Source organism: Staurois parvus, unplaced genomic scaffold (assembly GCF_062004578.1).
Source record: "Staurois parvus isolate SC_StPar_1 unplaced genomic scaffold, SC_StPar_1.0 ptg000321l, whole genome shotgun sequence".
NCBI classification, from domain to species: Eukaryota; Metazoa; Chordata; class Amphibia; order Anura; family Ranidae; genus Staurois; species Staurois parvus.
Window position 1 is genome coordinate 3448672 of NW_028318117.1, and position 16329 is coordinate 3465000.

Here is a 16329-nt window from a genome sequence, read left to right on the forward strand (position 1 = left end):
GCCATTTTAACCAAAGGGCAGACCTGCTTAGAAAAAAAAACAAAAAAAAAATATACATACCTTTCTGGTAACTTACTTTACTGCTTCCCTGTCATAGCAAGTTTTCAATCAAATACCGGCTTCCTCTAGCACAGGCAGTGGTCTTGCTGTCTCATATGTCCTGCATGAAGGTGGTATGAAACCCAACAGCAAAATTTTATTATTTTGCAGCTTACCAATTCTGAGATGTGATGGCTGTATTAGCTTTCTTTTTTAAATTATCTTTCATTTATTTTCACTTGGTGATATAGCCAGTAGGGCAGCCCATACATAGTAACCAATGAGCCAACTACATCAATGGATTGGTAATCTGAAATATATAACATTTTTTGGGAGAAGGAAGGATTTGCAACATTATAGGGAACATCTAAAAATTGTGCTCAACCAGTAACCTGTGAATTTGCCCCCCGTTTCAAAATAATTTTTTCACGAACACATTAAAATCATTATTAGACACAAGCACAACATAATGTACACAATTGCTGCTAAATCTAAAGAAAAATTGTATTAGTTTAATAAATAAAGCTCTGTGTGTGGATGAGGTCTTGGGGCTCATTCACATGGGTGCTGTGGCCTGGACAGTGCGAATCAATGTTTTTTCAATGTGGTTAGAGCTGTGCATAGGCAAGCTTTGTTGCACTTTTTGGATGGAGCATCTGCAGGTCCTAATATGTATACCTACATCAGTATGACAGGCATGTTGATGTAGGTATACAGCCCCAAACAGTGTTTATAAATACCTCAGTCCCTTTCTCCGCAGCCTTAGCTGCACTGAACTATGAATGAACAGAAAGAAAGCGTTCTGTACAGAGACTCCTGTTCATAAACTGAAGCACAATCAACACAGTTTACTCTGCATTAGTTATTACTGAACACAATGAGTGATTAACAATCATTCACTGCGTTCATTCAGGAAAGGAAAAAGTTGATGAATATGACCTATTAACCAGCCCCCTTCCCCCTCTCTCCATCCTAAAAAGTCCACCTGTGTGCCTGCAGCAGCCAATGGGAGGGAGAGGAGGAAAGCCGGAAGCACTTTGGGGGGGGGCGCACATAATGGTCCCAAGCAGCAGGGGGAAGAGAATGGTGCACAGGGAAAAGTGGTCAGTGTGGCAAGGGACAGCCATTTACTGGAACCAATCCCCTGTATGGCTCTCTGCTGAAAGCTGGCTGGATGGAGAGGAGGAGAAGCTGGCTTTCAGCTGCTGCAGAGAACCATGCAGGGGATCAGTTCCAGTAATTGCTCCCTTATCAATGGCCCTGCTTACACCTCTGATATTGCGTCTTGACGCCCCCCCCCCCAAAAAAAAAGTAATTGGGTCACCAGTGATCTGGGAGAGGGGGAACACCTCTGACAAAGGTAGCAAAGCCCTACCTCTACCAAGATGGCCTCTACAAAAAAAAAGTGTCAACCACCCCATCCTATAACTGGCCTTTGCAGCAAGGTGCACTTAGAAGGGTAATGCATATCACAAACAGAATTTCCCAGTACACTTGCCAGCCTGCAAAACAACCAAATTGGCCCTGTCTAATAGTTTACATTAAAAGTAGAACGTTTTGTTTGCACACACATATACAAAGCACATTTGCATATGCCCCAGTGCCTAAGTCAAGGGACTGCTGTGTGTTCTGCAGTCCTAACTCTAAATATACAGAGCCTCCATAGAGGGGGTACATAAAAGAATGGATAGATTAAGGGCAGGTATGTCAGGCAGGTATGTGAACAAGAGCTACTGAAATTAAAAAAAAAAAATATCATGAAATGAAGACTTTCCATAGTGACTGTTAAGGTTTACTTTCCTAGGGAATATCAGAAAAACTGGAATGATGGCTATGGGCAGGGTGTTCATTTCTATGGAGGACTTTGTTTTCCTATAAATACACCCTTGTGTATTGAATCTTTCTCTTTAGAAGCCTAGTGTATATCCCATAGAAATAATGGAACAGGTGTACTGATGACAGCCATACCATTTTAGTATGCCTTTTGAAAGGGGATGAACGCCTGCTTCTATTGTCGCGTCTTTGACTCCAGCCTGTTCATTGGCCAGTGAATGTTCAGCATCTCATTGCTGTTTCATTGTCTATTGGGAGACGGCTGAACAGGGAACCAGTGTTGTCATTTTCCTGACTGCAGCATGGAGGTGTTTAAAATACAGGACTTTCTAAGCAAAACTTCAAATCTTGTGGCAAGTAAAATAGTTCATATTTATAGATCTCAACTGAGCATTGAGCTTGTTGCCTGGAGCTATGCCTTAAGTTTATAAGCACAGTGGCTAAATGGTTAGCACTTCTGCCTGTGAGCACTAGGGTCTTTGCTTCAACCACCAAGCACCACCTGCCTGGAGTTTGCATGTTCTCCCTGTGCCTGTGTGGTTTTCCTCCAGCTACTCTGGTTTCCTCCCACTCTCCAAAGACATGCTGGTAGGTGAATTGGCTCCTGTCTAATTTGGCCCTAGAATGTGTATGTATGAATGTGAGTTATGGACCTTCGATTGTAAGCTTCTTCAGGATTAGGGGCTGATGTGAATGTACAATATATATGTAAAGTGCTGCGTAATGGAGTACCTGCAATAATTAACAATAAATAAATGAAGGTAATACTGCAGGGCTGAGTCAGTGTTATCTATCTTTTGGTCAGTCTTCCCTGCATAAAGTTTAATATGCTGAATTCAAAATGCACCGCTTTAGAGCCAGTGCCATATGAACCTATACATCAGAGTGCAGAATGTCTAATAGATTCTAGGTGCTTCACACAATCTGGAATTGTTGCCTAGAGCAACTGTGCTTTCACTTTGTAAACTGCTCTATAATAGCCTATGTCTATCAGCTTTTCTGTTAAGCATTTTTATAAATTGCCCTGCAAATGAATTGTCTCATGTTTACAGATTGTTGCAGTAAGGCTACAATGAACAAGTGAGTTTGTTACCTTTGTGAAATCTCTAGATGTTTTGGTGGTCTCGGGCACTACACTCCTCTTTTATTAAAAGTGACTCAAACTGTCAGGTGAACTCACTATTAATATATACAGGTGAAACTCGAAAAATTAGAATATCGTGCAAAAGTTCATTTATTTCAGTAATGCAACTTAAAAGGTGAAACTAATATATGAGATAGACTCATTACATGCAAAGCAACATAGTTCAAGCCGTGATTTGTCATAATTGTGGTGATTATGGCTTACAGCTCATGAAAACCTCAAATCCACAATCTCAGAAAATTAGAATATTGTGAAAAGGTGCAATATTCTAGGCTCAAAGTGTCCCACTCTAATCAGCTAATTAAGCCATAACACCTGCAAAGGGTTCCTGAGCCTTTAAATGGTCTCTCAGTCTGGTTCAGTAGGAATCACAATCATGGGAAAGATTGCTGACCTGACAGTTGTGCAGAAAACCATCATTGACACCCTCCATAAGGAGGGAAAGCCTCAAAAGGTAATTGCAAAAGAAGTTGGATGTTCCCAAAGTGCTGTAGGAAAGCACATTAATAGAAAGTTATGTGGAAGGGAAAAGTGTGGAAGAAAAAGGTGCACAAGCAGCAGGGATGACCGCAGCCTGGAGAGGATTGTCAGGAAAAGGCCATTCAAAAGTGTTGGGGACTTTCACAAGGAGTGGACTGAGGCTGGAGTCAGTGCATCAAGAGCCACCACACACAGACGGATCCTGGACATTGGCTTCAAATGTCGTATTTCTCTTGTCAAGCTGCTCCTGAACAACAAACGTCAGAAGCGTCTTACCTGGGCTAAAGAAAAACAGACCTGGTCTGTTGCTCAGTGGTCCAAAGTCCTGTTTTCTGATGAGAGCAACTTTTGCATCTCATTTGGAAACCAAAGACCCCGAGTATGGAGGAAGAATGGAGAGGCATACACTGCAAGATGCTTGAAGTCCTGTGTGAAGTTTCTACAGTCTGTGTTGATTTGGGGAGCCATGTCATCTGCTGGTGTTGGTCCACTGTGCTTCATTAAGTCCAGGGTCAACGCAGCCATCTACCAGGAGATTTTGGAGCACTTCATGCTTCCTTCCACAGACTAGCTTTATGGAGATGCTTATTTTCCAGCAGGACTTGGCACCTGCCCACACTGCCAAAAGCACCAAAACCTGGTTCAATGACCATGGGATTACTGTGCTTGCTTGGCCAACAAACTCACCTAACCTGAACCCCATGGAGAATCTATGGGGCATTGCCAAGAGAAAGATGAGAGACATGAGACTGAACAATGCAGAAGAGCTGAAGGCTGCTATTGAAGCATCCTGGTCTTCCATAACACCTCAGCAGTGCCACAGGCTGATAGCTTCCATGCCACGCTGCATTGAGGCAGTAATTGCTGCAAAAGGGGCTCAAACCAAGTACTGAGTACATATGCATGCTTATACTTTTCAGAGGTCTGATATTGTTCTATGTACAATCCTTGTTTTATTGATTGCTTATCTAATTTTCTGAGATTGTGGATTTGGGGTTTTCATGAGCTGTAAGCCATAATCATCACATAATGACAAATCACAGCTTGAATTATCTTGCTTTGCATGTAATGAGTCTATATCATATATTAGTTTCACCTTTTAAGTTGTATTACTGAAATAAATGAACTTTTGCATGTTGTTCTAATTTTTCGAGTTTCACCTGTGCTATATGTGTAGCCATTTGGCTCCCCCTAGTGGAAACACAGCAATATTACATACAAAACTTGATCTCAATATGTAGCACTTACACCATAACTCTTTAAAGTGCATCATTTGATACATCTGTATATTCTAAAAGAGATCTATGTAAAATTCAATTTTGTTACGTTGCAGTCTAAAAGGATATCTTCTAAAGATGCCTTGGCTCACCCATACCTGGATGAAGGCCGTCTACGATATCACACCTGTATGTGCAAATGTTGTTTCTCCACGTCTACGGGCAGAGTATATACCAATGACTTTGAACCCATCACGAATCCAAAATTTGATGACACTTTTGAGAAGAACCTTAGCTCTGTACGACAGGTGAAAGGTGAGTTGTTGTTTTTTCAGCTGTTCTAGTGGAAATCCAGGCAGTTTTTTGATATAACTAAAAAATGTTGTGCTCCCAATCTCTAACAAACTTATCAATTAGTGACTTCAGATTATATATCCATGAAAAACAATCAATATACCATACATAAATAAATGAATATCAAGTTAAATGTGATGTGAATCAAATAAAATAAAAAAACAGTCCCATTACTCAGATAATAGTCCAAAAAAAAAAAAAAAAAGGGATTTATGATGACACGATTCAAACACTAATTGGGACTTTTCGTGAATCCTTAAATCATTAAAGATGTGCACTCACCTCCTTACAAGCCTAACAGGCTTAATACACTTTTTGTTCCCATACATGGAACCTGCTGCAATTTGCTGCAGCATGGAATCGATGTTGGATACCTCCTGTGTACTCCACAATGCTTCTCTCCTTATACACTCGTTATCCCTGCAGGGATCTCTCCCTCCTTCAGCTACTCAGGACCCTCTGCTCACCTCTTAGATGTTCCTCAGTGTCATGAAGCAAAAAAGAAATGTGGACATAGTGCTTTATCCTTATAAGACTTGCCTTTATTTAAATGCTCAATATATGCACTCACATTGAATAAAATTAAAAAGCGCTTTGGTATTAAAAAATCCTTTGCCTGTGTGTTTCCTGCACAGCGTGTATACTCGCTGTATGCTCTCTGGTGCCGAGTGACATAGCCCCACCCCTACGCGTTACGCCATAGGTCACGTGGCTTCGTCAGGGGGTTGTAATTGTACAGTCACTGCACTCAAACAGCTTTACATATTCCATCACCGCCATTTTCCCGGAGATATGGGAGCGGCCATCTTTTTGGGGCCAAACAACATTGCTAACAGCACAGGAAATTAATTGTTTGACACATTTGTTTCAATGATACAGATAACTACGTATTGCTCAGATAGATACAACAGCGATGTCTTATGGCTCACACAGGCTGAATATCTCTATATACAACAAATAATCATATAGAATTAAAAAACAATAATACGATTAATATAAAAATATTAAATTATAAAAAACAATAGATAACATATAGCATTATTTCTAATGCAATACATTTTAAAACTGAAGTTGATTTTAAAATATTTTTTCTTTAACCACTTGAGCTCCAGAGGATTTACCCCCCTTAATGACCAGGCCTCTTTTTGCTACTTGGCGCTGCACTAATTCAACTGATAATTGTGCGGTCATGCAATGCTGCACCTAAACGAAATTTACGTCCTTTTTTTCACACAAATAGAGCTTTCTTTCGGTGGTATTTGATCACCTGTGCGCTTTTTATTTTTTACGCTATAAACAAAAAAAGACCAAATATTTTGAAGAAAAACAATATTTTTTTATTTTCAGCTATAAAAAATGTATAGTAAACTCAAAGTTAGTTATAAATTTAGGCCAAAATGTATTCTGCTACATGTTTTTGGTAAAAAATAATCCCACTAAGTGTATATTGATTGCTTTGTGTGAAAGTTATAGCGTCTACAAACTATGGTATAGATTCTGCGATTTACGAAATTTTTTTGCTATACAGCGCTGCGCTAGTTTAACTGACAATTGCGCGGTCATGCAATATTGTACATAAATGAAATTTATGTCATTTTTTTAACACAAATAGAGCATTCTTTTGAAGGTATTTGATCACCTGTGCACTTTTTATTTTTGGCGCTATAACCAGAAAAAGTTTTGAAGAAAAAACATTTTTTTGAAAACAATATTTTCTCATTTTGATCATAAAAAAATATCTAAAAAAACTAAAATTTCGTCATAAAATTAGGCCAAAATGTATTCTGCTACATGTTTTTGGTTAAAAAAATCCCAATAAGTGTATATTGATTGCTTTTTGTGAAAGTTACAGCGTCTACAAACTATGGTATAGATAATGGAATTTACACAGCTTTTACTTTCTGACTGCCCATCACATTTCTTGAGGTGCTAAAATACCAGAATAGTACAAACACGCTCAAATGACCCCTTTTCGGAAATTAGACACCCTAAGCTATCTGCTGAGAGGCATATTGAGTCCATGGAAGATTTATTTTTTTCCACAAGTTTCTGGAAAATGACCAAAACCTTTTTTTTCTTTTTTTTTTTACACAAAGTTGTCATTTTAAATTATTTCTTTCTCGCACAAGCCATGGGTATATGTGGAATTACACCCCAAAATACATTTTGCTACTTCTACTGAGTATGGGGATACCACATGTGTGAGACTTTTTGGGAGCCTAGCCACATACAGGAGCCTGAAATCCAATGACCACTTTGAAAGCCTGAAGGTGCGTAACTTCCTCATTACACTTCCTCACTACCTATCACAGTTTCGAAGGCCCTGACATGCCAGGATAGCCCCAAACCCCCCCCAAATGACCCCTTTCTGGAAAGTAGACACCCCAAGGAATTTAAAAAGAGGCATGGTGAGTATTTTGCAGATCTCATTTTTTCTCACAAGGTTTTGAAATATAAAAAAAAAAAACAGAAAAAATATGTTGTTTTTTTTCTTCATTTTCCAAAAACTTGTGGCAACAAATGAGATCTGCAAAATACTTACCGTGCTTTTTATCAAATTCCTTGGGGTGTCTACTTTCCAAAAAGGGGTAATTTGGGGGGGTTAGGTGCTATCCTGGCATTTCAGGGCCTCCGAAACTGTGATAGGTAGTCTGGAAGTGTAATGAGGAAATAAAGCCCTTTAAAAGCTTGAAGGTGCTTATTGGATTTTGGGGTCCTGTACTTGGCTAGACTGCCAAAACGTCTCTCACATGTGGTACCCTCATACTCAAAAGTAGCATCAAAATATATTTTGGGGAGTAATTCCACATATAACCATGGCATGTGTGAGCAGTAAATAATTTAAGTCACAATTTTGTGTATAAAAAAAAAAAAAAAAAAATTATTTTTGTCATTTTCCAAAAACTTGTGGTAAAAAAAATTAATTCTTCTATTGATTCAACATTCCTCTTAGCAAATAGTTTGGGGTGACTACTTTCCAAAAAGGGGTCATTTTGGGGGGTGGGGGCGTTTTATGCCCAGCATTAGAAGTTTATGCCACACTTCATTCACTCTTCTAACCACCTGAAGACCAAGCCTTTTTGTTCACATGAAAACAATCAGTATTTTTTTGCTAGGAAATTAATTTAAACCCCCAAACATTATATATTTTTTTAAAGCAGGCACCCTAGTGAATAAAATGGTGGGTACTACAATTTTTTATGGAACATAGTACTGGCGCAGCGATTTTTCAAATGCAATTTAAAAAAAAAAATACACTTTTTTTACTTTTAATGCACAAAAACACAATATATTGGCCAATTGTTTGTTAAAATATAAAAGATAATGGTATGCCGAGTAAATAGAGTAAATAGGGGTAAGCGTAGGAGCATAACGCAGGTGTTGGCAGGTGCAGGGGCTGATCCCGCTAATGCTGCATTTTTGGGGATGCTATACTAATGTGAACGCTGGTATAGTGCTGACCTGATCAAAGATATTGACTCGTTCAGACACTATACTAGCAATGGAGGTTTATTGTACATGGGCGTGCTCCTGGCAATCAAGGGGTTAAATGTGATGACTGGTGTACTGACGGGCAATCTGACGCTATCTTGGAGGGGTGTGAAAACCACGGGAGCGCGAATTATATATATATATATATATATATATATATATATATATATATATATATATATATATATATATATGTGATTTTGCGTACCAATGCCGCCCTGTTGCAGTATTTCTGCTGTAGGGTGGTAAGGAAGCGGTTACAGAAGAGGATGGTGTTATGGCGCTGCGTTACTTTAACTGACAATTGCGCAGTCATGCAACACTGCACCCAAATTAAATTTACATCCTTTTTTTTTTACAAATTGAGCTTTCTTTCGGTGGTATTTGATCGCCTGTGCGGTTTTAATTTTTTGCGCTATAAAAAAAAAAAGGCTGACAATTTTGAGACAAAAAAACAATATTTTGGACTTTTTGCTATAAAACATGTCCAGTAAAAAAAATTTAAAAATCAAATTGTCACAAATTTCATCCAAAATGCATTCTGCGACATGTCTCTGCTAAAAAAAAAAAAAAAATCCCAATACGTGTAAATTAATTGGTTTACGTGAAAGTTATAGCGTTTACAAATGGCGGGAAAGATACTGGGTTTTTTTTTTTCATTTAGGGCTCGTTCACACTTGGCTGTTTTACCAACGCTTGCCAAACGCCCCTATAGCGTTTGGCAAGCGTTGGTCCGGCGTTTGTGGAGCGTTTTTTAATGCTCGGTAAACGCTCCGCAAACGCCGCATGCGCAGTTTAGTGGCGGTTGCTAGGCGTTTGCCGAGCGTTAATAACGCCCCACAAACGCCTATAATACAGTTTGAGTGGTGTTACCGCTCCGCAAACGCGGAGCGGCACCATAGACGAGAATAGGAGGCTTCAAAGCCTCCTGACTCGACCAGAGGCGTCTGTTTTGCCGCGACGCAACGCAAACGCTCCCGTTAGAACAGCACCATGTGCTGTAATGTGCAGAATTGGCAGTTTTTACTGCTTCCCAAAGGCCTCTCTGCCGCCTGCACACAAGGCTAGTGTGAACGTAGCTTTATACTAATAATGGTGGCGATCAGCGACATATTGCGGCAATCAGCGACATATGACGACGACCAGCGACTTATGGCGGGACTGTGGTGGACATTTTGACACGGGGGGGGGAACTGACTTGGGGTCACTGACATCCCCAGTGACACCAATGCAGTGATCAGTGAAAAAAAGAAAAACACTGAAACTGTACTAATGGCAATGGGAGGAAGGGGTTAACATTTTTAGTGTTCACTGTGTGAGGGGAGTATTTTACTAGCGGGAGGGGGTGTGTGCTGGAGGGGGGGGGGGGAGCTGATCTAGGGAGAGAAACCTGTGTGTAAACAATGCAGCCCTGCTATCTGTCAGTAATCACAGCTCATCAAGGCCAAAAAGCCGGTAATCACTGGCCGTGACCTGGCGGCTGGGACCCGCTGATGACACCCGCGGGACAGGTAGGGCGTGCACGCGCCTTGCGTGCGCCCCCCTACCTGTTTTGCAGAACCACGTTTTAAAACGTGGTTTTGCCTGTGAGTGCCGCCCTGCCACCGTATATCTACAGTGGCTGGGCGGCAAGTGGTTAAATCCCGTTATTCATATTAGACCTAGGGATAATCCCTCACGGTCTCATGATGAATTATATTATTTAATTAACCAATTCAATACTGGGCAATTTTACACCTTCCTGCCCAGGCCAGTTTTCAGCGCTCTCACACTTTGAATGACAATTGCGTCATACAACACGGTACCCAAACTAAAATTTTATCATTTTCTTCACACAACTAGAGCTTTCTTTTGGTGGTATTTAATCATCGCCAGGGTTTTTATTTTTTGCAAAATTTTGAAAAAAAACACGTTTTTCTTTTTTCTGTTATAAAAGTTTACAAATAAATAATTGTTGTTCATAAATTTAGGCCGAGATGTATTCTGCTACATGTCTTTGGTGAAAATAACCCAAATTAGGATGTATTTTTTAGTTTGTAGGAAAGTTATAGAGTTCACAAACTATGGGATAGATCTGAATATTGATCAATCCTGAAGTACTGACAGCCAATCTAATTTCTTGAGGTCCAATAATGTCAGAATAGTACAGATATCCCCAAAATGACCCCTTTTTGCAGAGTAGACAGTCCGACGTACTTCATAAGAGGCATTGCGAGTTTTTTTGAAGTTGTAGTATTTTTGTCATTTTTCGGAAAATGAAAAAATAAAAAAAAATATTTTCACTATTTTTTTTTTTACATACTGTCACCAGTGCAGTACAGCGTCATATAACTGGCATGGCGGTGATCAGGGACACTGACTGATGACAGTGTGAAAAAAAAAATATATTTTTTTATTTAAAATGTTTTATTACTACTTTTTTTTTTTCTTTTAAGATTATTTTTTTCATATTTCACTATGTCCAAAGTAGTACAATGTTACCATAGTACATTGTACTACTTTGGGGAAGTGATCAGTATTTTTTTTTTTTTACACAATTTGCTTATAGCAAAAAATTACTTTGCTATAAACAAGCATTTACCTGAATGACATCAATTCATTCAGGGTTTTTTTTTTGTTTTTTTTTTTTTTTGTGCTTAGCTGTGATTTGGCCACAGCCAATCACATGACACGTGCATGTGATTGGCTGTGACCATTCACAGCTAGACACTAGTATACAATGGATGGCATGAATGAAGCCATCCATTGTATACAACTGTCATGTGACCTGCTGTGATTGGTCACAGCAGGTCACATGGTACCGGCAACGGGGCCGATACTCAGATCTGTCATCGGCCGTGTCCGAGGTACACTGCTGGTGACAGATCACGCCGCTGTGCGGCTCTGCAAACGCGCGAACTGCGCATGTGCGGGAGTACGCCAAATGGCGGCCTCCCGGAAAGCTAGTACATTTTTCTGGACGCCATACGGCTATTGGCCGGGAGTCAAATGGTTAACTAATGGCTCTTTATATATAACCAAATAATGAAATCTGCTCATACAAATAGTTCTGATCTTATTTATATATCACTAATAAAGCATGAGATCAAAATCCTTATTCAATCCTCCTGGTGCTAAACTCCCTAATTCATATATCCATAATGATTCTTTTTTACTAATTTCCCTTATTGAATTGTCACCTCTCCAATGTGGGGTATGTTTATCTATACCCCAAAATTCAATTATATCTACTTCTCGGTTATGGTATTTCCGAAAGTGTAGAGATAAATGATGATACTTGAAACCAATACTGATGTTATGTATATGCTCTTTAATGCGCTCTTTTAAACTTCTTTTCATGCGTCCTATATAATACAGGTTGCACGGACATTTCAGAGCATAAACCAGGTATCACAGGATATAAATTGGTCAATATTGTAATGTTTTCCATTCCTTGGATTAACAAATTCTTGCCTACATTTTGGATTACAAAACGTTCTTTTACAGCTGTAACACCGACCACATTTATAAAATCCAGTACCTTGGAAGAAACTAAGTGTATTGCCTATTATTTCGAGGGTTCTAATACATTTTTTACCACACGATCTCTAATATTTGGTGCTTTTTTTATATATAAATCTGGGTTTCTCCTTGACACTAGTTTTTAAATCTTTGTCCAATTTAAGTATACCCCAATGTTTGGTTATGATTTTTTCAGCTGTTCTAGTGGAAATCAAGGCAGTTTTTTGATATGTTGTTTTCAGAACACTTTACAACAGCCACTTACCTTTTGCAGGTTACGAAGATCTCGGCTATTGGTTCCTAAGCCCATTGTTTTTTTTTTTTTTTTTCAATGCAGATTGTTTGCGTATACATGCATGCTTTTCTCTTGTATTCGAGGAAAGGGCTATCTCTTACAACTGCACGTGACTACACGCTTCAGGTTCTTCCTCACTTGACTCAACCACGAAGGATTCTGGTGCTTTAGGAATTGGTAGCCCCTCTCCATGAGGAACTGGACGTATTGCCGATGGAATATTTGGATAGTGCACAGATAACTTTTTCTTCTTATTTAGCCCTTTTACAATTGGAGGCACCATACAAAAGTAACAATTACTAACATGATCTGTTGGCTCTCTCCAAATCATTGGCACAGCGAAAGGCATAGATGCCTTTTTTCCATTCAACCATTGCTCCAGTGCCGCCCCACAAGAATTGCAGCATATATGTGGTGCCCAGCTCTTGTCCTGGTCTCCTATCTTGCAGCCAAAATACAAGTTGTAGGCTTTCTTAATCATTCCTGTTATCCTCCTTTTTTGTGAGATAAAAGTTATTTCACCGCAGATATAGCAGAAATTATCTGCTTTATTCACACAAGTTCGAGGCATTACTGAGTAGCCTATATAAGCATAAAACGAAATGTAAAGACGCTGTCGAACTACAATCAGCTACAGATACTGCAGCTTTTATGCAGTGAAGTGATGCAATTAAAGGCTAATATTGCATCATCTCAGTATACATGCAATTTTCTATTGGTCACCAGTATCAATTGCGCAATATGCAGCTGAAGTTGCATCATAATTTTGAATGGCTTACGTCATTAGATGGGTGAATATATCATGGAAACCTGAGCCAATCAACATTTTTTAGGGTCATTTTCGTTTTCAGCACCCCAAAATTATGTAAGATTAGCTAATTTTATGCCCAAAACGTTTTACCTGTTGAACAGTGTAATTGGACAATTGAATCAAAAGCTGTATCGTGGGCTAATCCTTCGTTATTTCTTCATCAGTTAAGCAGGTAAAAGGTCTGGAGTTGATTCTAAGTGTGGCATTTGCATTTGGAATCTATTGCTGTGAACCTACATCATGTGTTCAAAGGAGCTGTCCATGCAAGTGAAACAGGCCATTGTAAGGCTTCAAAAACAAAATAAATCCATCAGAGAGATAGCCGCAACAGTAGGAGTGGCCAAATCAACAGTTTGGTACATTCTGAGGAAAGAAGAATGCACTGGTGAGCTCAGGAACATAAAAAGGCATGGATGTCCATGGAAGACAACAGTGGTGGATGATCGCAGGATCCTCTTTATGGTAAAGAAAAACCCATTCACAACATCCAGACAAGTGAAGGACACTCTGCAGGAGGTGGGCATATCATTGTCAAAGTCTACAGTCAAAAGAAGACTTCACGACAGCAAATACAGAGGGTTCACCACAAGGTACAAACCATTCATAAGCCTTAAGAATAGAAAAGCCAGATTAGATTTTGCCAAAAAACATCTAAAACAGCCAGACCCGTTCTAGAAAAGCATTCTTTGGTCGGATGAAACAAAGATTAATCTGTACCAGAATGATGTGAAGGAAAAAGTGTGGAGAAGGCTTGGAACAGCTCATGATCCAAAGCACACAACGTCATCTGTAAAACATGGTGGAGGCAGTGTGATGGTATGGGCATGCATGGCTTCCAGTGGCACTGTGTCATTGGTATTTATTGATGATGTGACAGAAGACAGATGCAGTCAGATGAATTCTGCAGTGTTTAGAGCTATACTATGAGCCCAGATTCAGCCAAATGCAACAAAGTTGGTTGGACGGTGCTTCACAGTACAGATGTACAATGATCCAAAACACAGTGCAAAAGCAACCCAGGAGCGTTTGTAGGAAAAGTGGAATATTCCGTGATGGCCGAGCTAGTCACCTGATCTCAACCCAATTGAGCATGCATTCCACTTGTTGAAGGCAAAACTAAAGGCAGAAAGACCCACAAAGAACAACTGAAGACAGCTGCAGTTAGAGCCTGGCAAAGCATCAGATAGGAGGAAACCCAATCTTTGGTAATGTCCATGGGTTCCAGACTTCAGGCAGTCATTGCCAGTAAAGCATTCTCAACAAAATACTAAAAATGAACATTTTATTTGATTATATTCATTTGTCCAATTACTTTTGGTCTCTTGAAAAAGAGGGGATGGCTACTCTTAAGAGCTGTTATTCCTAAACCCTTCCTCCAATTTGGATGTACATACCCTCAAATTAAACCTGAGAGTGTGCACTTTCAGCCCATATCCATTATATAACCATAACCTGAATATTTTTTGGTAAATACCTGGAAAAAAAAACTAATATTGTGCCCGTGACCAAATATATATATGGACCTAACTGTACACACACACACACACACACACACACACACACACACACGATATAAAAAGTATACACACCCCTGTTAAAATGTCAGGTTTTTGTCATGTAAAAAAAAGACAGATAAATAATTTCAGAACTTTTTCCACTTTTAATGTAACCTATAAACTGTACATGTCAGTTGAACAACAAACTAAAATCTTTTTGGTGGAGGGAAGTAAAAATAAAAACTAAAATAATATGGTTGCATAAGTGTGCACACCGTTAAACTAATACTTTGTTGAAGCACCTTTTGATTTGATTCCAGCACTCGGTCTTTTTGGGTTTGAGTCTATCAGCATGGCACATCTTGACTTGGCAATATTTGCCCACTCTTCCTTGCAAAAACACTCCAAATCTGTCAGATTGCGAGGGTGTCTCCTGTGCACAGCCCTCTTCAGATCACCCCACAGATTTTTGATCGGATTCACGTCTGGGCTCTGGCTGGACCATTTCAAAACTTTATCTTCTGGTGAAGCCATTCCTTTTGGATTTGGATGTATACTTTGGGTCATTGTCATGCTGAAAGAGGAAGTTCCTCTTCATGTTTAGCTTTCTAGCAGAAGCCTGAAGGTTTTGTGCCAGTATTGACTGGTATTTGGAACTGTTCATAATCCCCTCTACCTTGACTAAGGCCCCAGTTCCAGCTGATGAAAACAGCCCCAAAGCATGATGCTGCCACCACCATGCTTCGCTATGGGTATGGTGTTCTGCTGGTGATGTGCAGTGTTGTTTTTGCGCCAAACATATCTTTTGGAATTATGGCCAAAAAGTTCAACCTTGGTTTCATCAGACCATAACTTATTTCCCCACATGCTTTTGGGAGACTTCAGATGTGTTCTTGTAAAATTTAGCCAGGCTTGGATGTTTTTCTTAAGAAAAGGCTTCCATCTTGCCCCTGTACCCCATAGCCCAGACACATGAATAATACAGGAGATTGTTGTCACATGTACCACACAGCCAGTACTTGTCAGATATTCCTGTAGCTCCTTTAACCTTCCTAGCAGTAATCCCGAGTGTGGCTCGGGGTTCATTTACAGTACCAAAAGTGGTCATCCGAGCCACACTCAGGATTACTCTATAGTGCTTCTCCTGCAATCCCCCAATCCTTACCTTGTCCTGCGATCCCGCCATGTCCTCCGGCTGATGCCGGCATCCGTCTTCCGTGTTTTGTTCTCTGCGAGCGTCAGTACGCAGGGGGGCAGAACCGGCGGGAGATTCAAAAAAGTAAAATTGACATATACACAATATATTGTAATCTGTTAGTATTACATTACTGTATCAAACCATTTTGCATAAACTTTGTCCCTAGTGCTGTGTCCTGTGCCCTGCCTGCACTTTTACCGTTCTTTCTGCCTGGAAACTTGAGAACGTTCATGGCATCCAAAAAGTGTCCCTTTAGGTCAAAAGAGGTTTGAAAACAGCGATAGTGAATTAGAATCACTTGCAGAATTGAGTGATGATTCGTGGGGCAATTCGTCATCAGACACTAAAAGCGATTCTGCGACTGAGCTCAGTAATGTGCGGACTTGGTGCTCCATTTCAAATTTCAGTGTGTTTGGTTTGATTACATTATTGAATTAAATTTATTATATTTTTTATAATTCTATTATAA

The 16329-nt window shown here is 39.6% G+C and overlaps 1 protein-coding gene across 1 annotated transcript in view; it reads left to right on the forward strand.

Annotated features, from left to right (window-relative positions):
* The window catches only part of NLK (nemo like kinase), a 259388-nt gene that overhangs the window by 225198 nt on the left and 17861 nt on the right, over positions 1 to 16329 (forward strand). Inside the window, exon 9 of the mRNA XM_089683759.1 lies at positions 4830 to 5028. Within this exon, the coding sequence (XP_089539885.1) occupies positions 4830 to 5028 (199 nt within the window). The remainder of the gene's footprint in view (positions 1 to 4829; positions 5029 to 16329) is intronic.